This window comes from Fusarium solani (assembly GCF_023522795.1).
Source record: "Fusarium solani strain SB1 chromosome Unknown bctg00000012, whole genome shotgun sequence".
In the NCBI taxonomy this organism is placed as follows: domain Eukaryota; kingdom Fungi; phylum Ascomycota; class Sordariomycetes; order Hypocreales; family Nectriaceae; genus Fusarium; species Fusarium solani.
In genome coordinates, this window is record NW_027072146.1 from 2502689 (window position 1) to 2514669 (window position 11981).

The 11981-nt window shown below is 51.6% G+C and overlaps 4 protein-coding genes across 4 annotated transcripts; 2 read left to right on the forward strand and 2 right to left on the reverse strand.

The window, feature by feature from the left end:
* Positions 1-27: 27 nt before the first annotated feature.
* Positions 28-1197, forward strand: MRS44_016854 (uncharacterized protein; the record flags this gene model as incomplete). Its single annotated transcript, XM_065618209.1, has 4 exons — positions 28-538; positions 592-622; positions 664-788; positions 848-1197. The coding sequence occupies 4 exons, from the start codon at positions 28-30 to the stop codon at positions 1195-1197; spliced, it is 1017 nt and encodes a 338-aa protein (XP_065474281.1).
* Positions 1198-1802: 605 nt separating this feature from the next.
* MRS44_016855 (uncharacterized protein) lies at positions 1803-3584 on the forward strand (the record flags this gene model as incomplete). Its single annotated transcript, XM_065618210.1, has 2 exons — positions 1803-3442; positions 3491-3584. 2 exons carry the CDS (start codon positions 1803-1805, stop codon positions 3582-3584), a joined length of 1734 nt encoding a protein of 577 aa, XP_065474282.1.
* Positions 3585-3843: 259 nt separating this feature from the next.
* MRS44_016856 (uncharacterized protein) lies at positions 3844-10020 on the reverse strand (the record flags this gene model as incomplete). Its single annotated transcript, XM_065618211.1, has 1 exon — positions 3844-10020. One exon carries the CDS (start codon positions 10018-10020, stop codon positions 3844-3846), a length of 6177 nt encoding a protein of 2058 aa, XP_065474283.1.
* Positions 10021-10329: 309 nt separating this feature from the next.
* Positions 10330-11829, reverse strand: MRS44_016857 (uncharacterized protein; the record flags this gene model as incomplete). The annotated part of the gene is made up of 1 exon (XM_046276626.2): positions 10330-11829. One exon carries the CDS (start codon positions 11827-11829, stop codon positions 10330-10332), a length of 1500 nt encoding a protein of 499 aa, XP_046130540.2.
* Positions 11830-11981: the final 152 nt, after the last annotated feature.

Genomic DNA, 11981 nt, shown 5'->3' on the forward strand with positions numbered 1-11981 from the left:
GACTTCGTGTCAGACATTCTAATCGCCATGGCGTCCACGCAGCAAGCTCGTACCATCGTCGTCCTTGGGGCCACCGGGAACCAAGGTCGAGGAGTAGTGAGGGCTCTACTCCAAAAGACCTCACCAGCATTCCACGTCCGGGCGGTGACACGAGATATCGAGGGCTCAAGCGCTAAACGATTAGTATCTGAGTTTGGATCAACAGATCGACTTCGTCTTGTTAAAGGAGACGTATACGATGGGCCGAGTTTGCATTCAGCCTTCAAGGATGCATACGGCGTCTTTGCCGTTACCCAGAACCGAATTGCGGGCGGAACCGTCGATACCGAGGACGACATGAAACATGAGCTCCAAGCAGGTCGAAACATTGTCGATGCAGCAGAGGCCTGCAAGATACAGCATTTTGTAATGAGCAGCCTGCCGAACTTGACCAAAGCTAGTGGCGGACGCTTTACCAAAGTCTATCACTTTGACTATAAGCATCAGATTGAGCAGTGGGCTCGACAGCGTTTGCCCGCCGTCACTGCTTTGTTACCTGGTAGGGTCCACGACACGAGGCGTTGCTATCGATAAACTGACGGGTTGTATCAGGTCTCTTCTACAGCAACATGCTGTGGCCACAGTACTGCCGTAAAGAAGGTGTGACAACCTTGACAAAGATAGTTGGGGACTTGTGCTGATGCTCCGAGTTTTTGAAGATGGAACTGTGCGATTTTGCGCCCCCGTTCCCGGTAATACACTTGCAGATTGGGTCGATCCAGCATATGATATTGGAGTCTTTGCGGCAGGTAAGCACAGCTCTTTATCTGACGTGATACCGATTGAGTAGATGCTAAATCAAGGGCAGAGGTGTTCGCAGTTGGACCAGAAAAAACCAAAACCAAAACGTATCCTGTCGTGGGCCCAAAGGTCCGGTTTTCTGACTTTTCCGACATCTTTACAAAGTCAACCTCGACACCATCTTCCTTCAAGTCGACAACCATCGACCAATGGGGAGACACAGTCGCGGCGACTGTGGGCGAAGGGTACAGAGAGGACATAAGGCAGATGATGCAGTGGATCGCCGAGGCGCCAGAGGAAAGGATTTGCTATGGAACCATGGACAAGGATGAGGATACTTCTTGGCAAGATCTTGGGGTTAAGGCGAGCACGTTTGAAGAATGGCTGGCTAGGACCAACTGGAAAGGGCCAGAGTGAAGTTAGATCGAGTTGGTAGCCTGGCTCAAAGATCTGCCATGCCTTGTCATCATTGGGTTTTGATCCCGCGCACTGGTTTTCTTCGATGCTCAGTTTGACGATATTATCTGTCCTGATTGCGAAGTTTGTTATTTCCCATGCTATGAGCGGGTTGAAAGAGGATACGAGCTAAGACGAATTTAGTCTGTCTCTTAGGCAATGGCAAAGAAAATGCGAGGTTGTCACAGAGCACTCACAGAGCACCCACATCGGAACGATAGTTCCGCCCACTTTTGCAGGTCTAAAATATTTCACTGCGGGAAATGGCCCAGCCCGCTGCTCTTTGGTTGGTTCAGTAACGCGATTGTCTCACCTATCAAGACACTCACGTTTCCTAGTTGAGTCCAAATGTCCCCTGGCTCGTCTAGTACCATGCTATTGTTATGCCATTGGATGCCACATGGATGTGCCACTTGTATCTGCCGCGACAAAAGCCGATCCCGAGGGGGCGCTTCTTGGTTGGGGTTTGGCGTAGGGGTACAAAAGAGGGGGTGCCTCTCTCCGAGGCGCAAGCAACGATTTCAATTCCAACTTTGTGGTTCATTTCTCACCATTCTTCACGAAAAATGGCCTCTTCGGAAGTTCAATATGACTTTATCGTCGTCGGTGCTGGTCCCGCTGGCTGCAGTGTTGCCAGAGGCCTTGCACATGCCACAACTCGCCCCTCGGTTTTGTTAGTCGAAGCTGGCGGTGAGAGCAGCGATGTTGACCACCGAATCATGGGAAACCTGTTCGTTCAAATGATGGAACCATCTTTAGCAAGCCCATACAAGAGCAGTCCCCAAGAACACCTCGCTGGCCGCGAGATAGACCTCATGAGAGGCAAAGGTCTGGGGGGCTCATCAACCGTCAACTTTACCACATGGACAATCGGGCCTCGCGATGATTGGGATACGATGGCTGAGATCACCGGTGACTCTGCTTGGAGCTGGGACAATGCCAAGGAACGTTTCAAGAAGCTCGAAACGTATCACGACAAGGTCCCCGAGGTACCTGAGGGAGTCAAGAAATACCTGGATCCAAAGAGTGACGATCACGGCTACCAGGGACCACTACACATCGGGTTCGAGGATAAGTGGGATGGCTATGCCACTTCTTCGATGGAAATTTGGGAGGCCAATGGCTATGATATCAACACTGACGCCGGCAACGGCGAATGCTTGGGCATCTTCGTCGCCCCAAAGACCATGTATCGAGGAACAAGAGCCACGGCCGCCGACTTGCTATATCCTACTCCAGACAACCTGCATATCAAGACAGATTCACCGGTTCATCGCGTCATTTTCGAGAACAAGAAGGCCGTCGGGATCTCCCTGCTGGATGGAACCATTCTTAGGGCAACGAAGGAGGTCATTCTCTCAGCTGGTAGCCTCGACACTCCCAAGATCTTGATGCATTCTGGTATTGGACCCAGAGACCAGTTGGAAAGGTTTGGCATTCAACAGATTCTTGAGAATCCAAGTGTTGGTCAGAACTACAAGGACCACTACCATGTTGCACTCAAATTTGGCCGAGCCGAGCATACCGACAACATCACGGCTTTCTTCCGCAGCAAGGCCCTTCAAGACGCTGCCAAGCGTGAGTGGGAACTATATCGGACTGGTCCTTACGTGACCACTGGTACAAGCATGAATATGGGCTTCTTCAAGAGCGATGCTGTACTCCAGAGCAAGGAATTTGAGGACCTCCCGGCGAGTGAGAAGAAACGACTTCAACGGCCTACTATCCCCACCTATGAGATCGCGACAGCAGGCATCGCGCAAGAGTATTACACAGATCCTCATACGGTGCCGCCTCTGTTGCCAATCATGGTCTTTGTGCACAACTCCCAGGGCGTCGGAAACGCACAGTTGGCGTCTACAGATCCTGCAAAGCCGTTGATCTTCAACCCTTCATTTGCCTCGCACCCATACGACAAACGGGTCATCATCGAGGCGACCAAAGATGTTATGAAGGTTTCTAGAAGCCCGGAGTTCCAGAAGGACGCCCATCCTACACAAGCCAACTTTGACGTCCCCGCGAGCGACAGTGACGAAGACATCCTCGACTATTGGCGCAAGAACTGCACCAGCACATGGCATATGAGTGGCACATGCAGCATAGGGCGTAGTGAAGAGGATGGTGCAGTTGTCGACACTGGGTTTAGGGTCTTTGGCGTGAGCGGACTAAGAGTTGCTGATTTGAGCGTCATGCCCATCATTGCGAGGTATGTTGGTACGGATGTTGCATGATTCAGGATACTAACTTGATACAGTTGCCACACGCAGTCGACGGCTTACCAAGTCGGCATGCTTGCAGCGGAGAAGATTGTATCGGATTATTCTTTGAATGGGCGTGCTCGGTTATAGATTGGTGGTCCTAGGGAGACTACAGTTTTGAACAGAGAAGAAAAAGGAAAAACCTGAACTGAGCCTTGAGGGGTTCAGGGCTTTGAGTTGGATTGTAGTCAGTAAAACGGTGCAACCGTGAAGCCGAGGGTTAAGCCTCATGATGACATTCGGTAAGAGGAGACCCGCGTCACTATAAGGTCGAAATTAAGTACTGTGTCTTCCTTGTTCAAGTGTTGTACCAATGTACCTACACTCCCCTCACCCTTCATACCACAAACTACTTCCTTCGCAGAACTCCAACAATCTCATCATTCCCACAAGCGCTCGCAATATCCAAAGCGGTCCTCCCCTTGGAATCTTCCTTCAGCGGGTCCACTCCTCTACCTAGAAGTACCTCAAAAAGAAGTTTGTCGTGAGCAGGCTTGTCGAACCTCGGCTTCTTTCGTAAAGTGATGATGTGAAGCCCTGTCTCGCCCGCATTGTTGACAGCCGAGACATCGACCTCACCGTCTAGTGGGAATAGCTTGTCAAAGTGATCAACATGGCAGATTCCTGGATCCCGGCGTCTGTTGCTGGACCGGTCTGGGGTTGAGAGGTACGTATGCAGAGGAGTGTTTCCAGCGTTGTCGGTAGCGTTGATAGAGCCTCCCTTGGCAATGATATTTTGCCAGAGGGACAAGCATTGATCAAAGTAGTCGCTTGGAAGTTCCTCACGGGATGACCTGTTGCGTAGCTCTCTCTCAATCTTCAAACACTGAGTCGCGATGTGATGCAGTGGTGTGAGGCCCTCAGGATCGGGTTCAGAGGCTGATGCGCCTTTGTCGAGGAACAAGCTGCAAACACTAGGTCGAAGCGTACGGAGAGCACGGTGAAATGGTGTGAAGCCGTCATTGTCTTCCAACCAGAGGGTAGGGGCGATTTCTTCTCTGTTGATGAAGTTAATGACGATTTCATCTGGCATGGTAGCGTTGTCAAGTAGGTGATGAAGTGCCGTCTTTCCATGTTCATCAGTTGCTGTGGCATCCGCTCCAAGATCCAAGATACGAAGAGGAGCACCTCGAGCCTTGCGGACCACTCTTCCACGTTCAAAGTATCCAGGGACACGTCCTTCCCAGCGACAGGCAGCCATCAGGACAGTTCGACCAATTTGGTCGCAATGGTTGACGTCGATTCGCGAGACGCATGGTTCCTGTAGCAGGGTATCTGCAACCTCGTACCAGCTCGGTGCCTCAAAGAGATACTGAATGATGGTCTCTTGGTCGTTCAACGGCAGATACAAATCTGCTCCTCGCTCCACAAGAGTACGAAGTAATGGCATGGAACCTAGGACGCTGGTGCCCATCCCGTTGGCAAAGGCAGCGGGCATAACCGGATATTGCTTGCGAAGCGGCCCCCTCGAGGAATGGCGGAAACTACTGGTATCGGAGTCCTCGTCGACAGTGTTCACACTGAGGCCGTGGTCAAGCAGCGCTTCGAGCGCTTCCAGATTCTCATTATGAATGGCTCGGAATAGCGGACTTTGACGTCCCACAGTAGGGTCCGCTCCTTTTTGAAGAAGTTGCCTCGTGGCATCTCCTGAATCGGTCGCCTTGTGGAGAGGAGTGTAGCCTTCTTCGTCCACAATGTTGAGGTCAGCGCCGCAATCAAGAAGGATGTCCAGAGCCTCCGACCTCCAGAAGCCCTCAGCTCCATCGTTGCCGTCCTGATTTCTAGACGCCGCAACATGAATTGGAGACTCATTCTTTCTATTGAGAGCGTTGACATCGGCTCCATGAGCGATGAGGTACTTCATAGCATCCAGCTGCCAGTAGTGATCCGCCGACGCAAGTATATGGAGTGCAGTCCCTCCTGGAGAAGGTCCGTCCCCATCATATCTGTCCTCTGCGTCCATATGCGCAAACCGGGCGTTGACGTCAACATGGAGCGTCTCCACGAGGTATTGAATCGTGAGCATGTTGCATTCTGACTCACGACAGGCCAATTGGAGGGGAGTGCACATGCTAGTGCCATCATCGTCGACCTGTATTCTCCTTAACAACTTTTTGAGTACCTCGTAAGTGCCAAAATAAGAAATGGTATGTGGCAGTTTCTCAATGAGCTGGAGGTGACCGGGCTTCATGAGTGCCTCCAGAAGAACGTAGTAGCCAGGGTTCTTCGGAGCAGCTTCGAAGCCTTGGTTAATCAGTTTCACAACGTCGTCCCGAGGCATGAGACCCAAAAACCGTGATGGACAGCGGATGATGTGGTCAAAGATAGACTTGTCCTGTTCCAGAATCTCCAAACAAGACCTTGGCAGCATCAGCGCCATCCGGGCCTTCATGCCTCGTCGAGTCGCGGCGACGAAAGGAGTAGCACCGTGTTTCTCTTCAAGAGATTTAGTTGCTGCATTGAACAGCTCCTCGTCGCGATAGAACATTTCAACAAATTCGATGCAGCCTTCTTGGATTGCAATGTCCAAGGCGGTGCGACGCGACTGATCGACGACAGCTGGGTCCACGCTGGCATCCAGGAGCAGCTTCAAGATGGTCCCAACAGCCGAGGCCGGCGCTGGTGGTTTTCTGGGCATATCTGCGTCCCACTGGTGTCTTCGAGGGTACTTGACAGAACCTCCCGGCCGAAAAGGATCCCGTGGGCTTCGCATCCAGTCAGATGTATGAGCTTGGATCTCCCAGGTCTTCTGCTCTGCCGCGCACTCTGCGCAAGCGTGAAGGAGAGTGCATCCGTGTGAGTCAATGGCCTTGACATTGCCACCGTGCTTGAGGAGAAGTGCTACCGACTCTGCTCCTCCCGAGGCACAAGCATAGTGAAGCGGTGTTCTGCCAAAGTCATCCGCTTGGTTCACGTCGAGGTTGCCCAGATGGCTAAGGATTTGAGCCAAAATGTTGCTCTTTCGAGCTCGGCAAGCTAGATGAAGAACATTCTGAGAGTCTCTTGTCAAGGAGCAGAGATTAGCCCCAGCGTCCACTAGTTGGAATACTTGCACCGCAGACCTCATCGCAGCCATGTGTATGGCAGTCAAGCCATCGTTGTTTCGGATCTCAAAGTCAACGCTGGAGCTATCCTTTATGGCGTAGATAAAGTCGGTTCGATTTTCCTTGGATTTGCTCTCTTCGCAAAACTTGTCTATGAACACATGCAAGGCAGTGTGACCGTGTTTGTTGACAGCATTGACAGGTATGCCGAGACTGAGCAGCCACCTCACATACTTGCAGTTGATTGGTGTCTTGTGATAGACAGCGGCGCAATGATGGAGGAGCGTGTCTCCGTTGTTGTCCGTACTGAGAGGATCCAATCCATCTGCAAAGAGACTCTCCAGCACTTTGCGATCTCCACGATTCCCGGCGGCAAGAAGATGGATAGCATTATTGCCTTGGTTGTCTGAGAGGCCAGGTGTAGCGCCGTGTTCTCTAAGGATGCGTCGTTTCTCTGCATGGGTCAGAGAGTGAAGGTAAAGAGTAAGACCGCTCTCATCTCGTTGATCAATCTCCATTCCAGCAGCAAGCATACCCCCAAGAGTCTCGGTAAATTTGGCCATGTCCCACTCCCTGGACAAGCCGAACCAGCACTCCTTCTTGGTCAAGTCAGACTTGCACTTTGAGACCAACAGGCCAAAGATCTCGGGCCCAAACTTGTGCGGGCCCAGGGCCATTGGGGTCACCCCATTGTTATCTCGGCACTCTGGATCAGCCCCGTTGTCAAGGAAGAACTTGATGATGGGCTTTGCATACTCAATATGTGCTGGTTTGTCATAGTGGAATGAACCAATCAATCCGTGGAAAGGTGTCCTTCCAGAACTGTCTCTTTGATTTGGATCAGCTCCGTGTTCGATGAGCAGTTGCACACCTTCAAGGTTCCGATTTTCCGCGGCAACAATATGCAAAGGAGCACTTCCACGGCAGTCTCCTATCTTGGGATTGGCTCCTGCATTCAACAAGGCTTTGAGTGCTGGCACGTAGAGGCTACCAGTCAAACGTTGTGTAGGATGGACCAATTTCTTCAGGGCGGTGTCTCCGGAGCTGCTAGTCTGATCGAGATCAACACCAGCCTTGACCAACATCTTCAGGATGGAACGGCACGCGGTGTTGTTGCTCTTGTTCCATACACCTATCAAATCCAGCAACGGAGGCGTCATGCCTGGAGGAGGATAGGCGCGGACCCTTGACTCTGAAGTTCTCATACTTGCCATCTTGTTGAGATCCGCACCACGCTCGATAAGAGCTTCGACGCATTTGGCATTGACCGAGACACAAGCATAGTGCAGAGGAGACCCTCCGTGGCACAAGACGTTGACCGAGACATCTGTCTTTTCGAGAATGCTCAGGACAGAGTCGGTCCGGGAGAAGCGGCAGCATTCGCAGAGAAGTTGTTCCAGTTCCTCTGAACTGCAGAATGGGATCAGTGCTTCAACAGTCTCTGTGTGTCCGGCTTGACTGGCGTGTAGAAGCGCGTTTTCTCCCTCAATGACCACCCAGTACAATGCCCCCTTGGGAATCTTTGTCTTGCCTGTGCTAGGCTTGACACCGGCTTCCAAGAGAACCGTCACCACTGACGCATGGTTCTTCTTGGCGGCAATGTGAAGTGGCTTCAGACCATCCGCGTCTTCAGCATTGGGATCACATCCATGCTGGATGAGCAGCGATGCAACCTTTGCATGTCCATTTTCAGCTGCCCAATGGAGGGGAATGCGCTCTCGGTCATCTTGAGCCGACACAGATGCTCCTTTCTGTATCAACTCCAAGACAAGCTCAGACATGCCAGCAAACGCCGCAATGTGAAGCACTGTCGGGATATCCTGCCATAACCCATCCTCCCACGCTGTCGAACCCCACTCGAGAGAGAGCCATCTTCGAAAGGCCAAAACTTCAGGCCTGACGAATTCTTGGACAGTGTCGAAAAACTCGTTGTCTTTCACATCGTAATTGCTGGCGTGGTATGACCAGTTCTCCACGGCATAGCCCAAAAATGGATGGCGCAGGCGAGCCTCTCGGTATTTCTCATTATCTTTCCCATCCTCGTCGTAGTCCGCGCGGATGAACATACGCAGTTCCCATAACTCTCGAGACTCTTTATCGTTCTCATCTGGCCTTGTTCCCAAGTTTTCAGCCGAGATGATGGGAGGTTCAGAACGGAGGCGTAGAGTTCCGGATTGGAGGTACTGGAGGCAGTTGATGGCCATCTTCTTGTGTGCCTCGAGAGGGTCGATGACTGGAAAGCCAGAGGATGCGTCATCCTTGGAGACGGTGCGAGTATCGCCGCGTAGGAATTCGGTGAAAGAGTGATGAATAACTTGCAGAGTCTCATCCTCCAAGACTTCAATCAGCGGTCCGCAGCAGGTAGCAACAAGGTCCTTGAAGCCAGTGGGTGCATCGAGATCCAGACTGATGAACTTGACGAGACTCGCTAGCTCGCTCAACCGGAGAGGTCGGGATGAGTGGGTAACTGCCTCAAGAACAAGCACTTGAAGATCTGTACTGATGCCCTTCTCCTGGCGCTGCTTGGCCAACATGCTGGTGTATGTCTGCTCCAAGCCAATGGGAAGAGATTTCTCAAGTGCGCCGATATCTTCTGGACCATCGTCGGCAAGAGAAGCTTCTATTTGGTCCATGGTGAGCTTGGCATAAAGAAACAGGCCTTCAGACCTTTTGGCGACCATGTCAATGAGCTCCTCTTTGATCTGAAGCTTGTCCTCGGACATGACGGCTGTATCAAATCGATGACGAAGATACGAGATGATGTCAACATCCACAAGACGTTGCTGAAGGCTGATGTGGACGATTGAAGAGTCGCGCAAAGCACTCTGCAGATGTTGCTTGGGCCTGCTGGTGATGAGAAGCTTCAACGACTGAGGGCGGTGAGTGGCGAGACTGTTGAGCTTGTCGAGGAAAGGCCTATTTTCGGTCGTCATCTCATCGAGAGCATCTCCCACGCAGTAGAGTTTTGGAAGTCGAGAGGCTCCATTGAGGAAGATGTCGATGAGATCGTTGTCCGAAGTCTCCTCCAGTTTGGTCTCAAGGCGGGATTGAAGGGCGTATTGTAGTTTGGGAGAGTGCGGGAGAAGCTGGGCCAGCCAGTCTTGGATGAGAGCGCGTGGAGAAAAGTTGGCTGCGACAATGTTTCTGAAGAAGAAGAATAGAACAGGACAGTTCTCAGTTGTCTTCAAATGGTGGATGATGGACGCTGCCATGACGGACTTGCCGGCACCTGGGACGCCTTTGATCCAGAGGCTACCGTGGTCGGGAGAGTCGTGCCATTTTTTGTACTCATCCGTCTCGCATATCCAGAGCCCTGTACCAGGAGCCTGCGAGGTGAGATGACGCCGGAACTCACCAGAGTCGGCGAGATAATCGGTGGGTTGGAGCCATTCACGGATCTTGGCGAGGATCTCGGGGCTTACGGCGGTCTCTTCATGCTCCACAAAATCGTACTCATCCGCCGTCTTGACTGACTTTGGCATGATGTAAAAAATGAGGTTCAAAGTTAGATTGATTGGAAGAGTGCAGAGCAAGAAACAACTCCAGGACTGGCTCTGGAGTTGAGATGAAGAGAAGAGGACAGCGTGAACCAGTGCAGGAAGACCGTTAATTAAATAGCGACTGTGGTGGAGTCAGGCAACAGCAGATAGACAAGGGTCTTGGCCTGTCAGGTCATCTCGTGTTGGAGACACTGAGCAACCAACAACTCTTGGCGTTTTTCACCGTGAACATCGGTTGTTTATCTGTTTACAGTATCAATGACCTCGCGTAACAATGACCTCGCGTAACTTTTACCTCGTCTTTGTCAGGTAAATGAGAGTCCGCATGCATCCACTCGAACTGTATCTCTGCCACAAATGCTTCTCTGTCACCTCAACCTCCCACCCATCAACGCTCTTGTCCCACTCAGACTCTCCCTTCTGTCTCTTCCCTCCATGCCTCTCTATACTGATCTTGCGCAAATTGGGAAAACCATCCGCTGCCATGAGAAGTCTGAATACGGCCCCGTTAATGTTGTCGCAGAAGCGCTTGTACTCGACGTGGCTGTAGTACTCCTCGTCCCAGTGCAGGTGCAGCGTCTCAATCATCGGAGATAGGGCTTCAGCCAGTGGTATCTCTTGTTCTAGATCAGTCTCCCAGGGATTTCTGACACGGCCGGTGAGGTTGTTCAGAATGACTTTGAGGTGTCGAAGTGCCTTGAGATCGCGAAGGGAGCCGAGACGTCCGTCGAAGAAACCCCAGTTGTCATACTCAATGGTATGAAGATTGAAGTATTCCAGATTGTGGCCAAGCCTCCTCAGGACGTCTCCGACTTTGCTCAGGTCGAGATCCCAATCTTCTTCGTCAACATACAGGTCGTGTCTTCGAGCGTCAGCCGTTTCCATGCACAACCACTTCAGCCTCTTGCAGCGGGTCAGGATATTTTCCAGGGTCGAATGGTCAAAGAGACATTCCTTGAGCTCAAGGGTTTCCAAGTTGCATGGTTCGTTTGGGAACTTGAAGTTGCTGATCGGGTTCGATAGCCAGCCAATTCCGAGCAGACGCAGGGTCTTGAGGTTAGGATGAAGCAGGACTGGCTCGAGTTCATCCATGGGGGTGTGACTGTCGGTGCAGTCCCCATGCCTAATGCGTACCTCCTCCAGATGCGGTAGGCCATAGTGTGCATAGGTCTCTCCTTGCTTAAGTTCATATTCCTTCAAGGCTTCTTCGTCCTCCTCGGCCAACTCAGTGTCGTCGTAATAGTCTTCCTTGAGACTCATCTCCAAATCTGGGCGTCCACTCAAAATCCACATTGTACACGGCGATGTGTTGTCGAAGGTATAGTCAACCAACCGCACCTGAGGTGACAGGGCCAAGATGAGAGGCGCCATCCCTACCACTCTGTGGTCGGCGATTTCCTTCCCAAGCTGTCTCTTGAAGAATATAGGTGCACCCAGGGAGAGCCAAGTTGACCTCAGGGCTTCCCGAAAGTCGTCATCTCCTTGTCGACAGCCGTTGCCCAGCGTGATGGTACGAATGTCGTGTCCCAGCTGTGGGTTAGAGACCAGGCTTTTGGTCAACTGAACGAGGCATTCCTCATTATCATTATCATGTGCCGCAACCAGAATCGTGCGGTAAAGCAGAGGCTCGGCTATGCGATGAAATCTTTTGCACACACGAGATATCGACATGAGGGTCTTGACGGGTGAAAGGTCGACTTCAACTCCGTACATCCACCATTTTTCGTATGGGAGATCACCCTCGAAGTTAGCAAAGATGTCGCGCCATATTTCGTCAGGTAGGGACTCCATGGTAAACAGAGAAAAATTGATCTCAAGGTTAATGGGCCTAGATCAAAGGGAGGTAAGACGCATATAAAGGAGACAGAGGTTGAAGGATGCATGCTAGGCAACAACTGCTGTGAGGAATTTAACGGCTCCTTTTATGGGTCCAAGACCGTAGA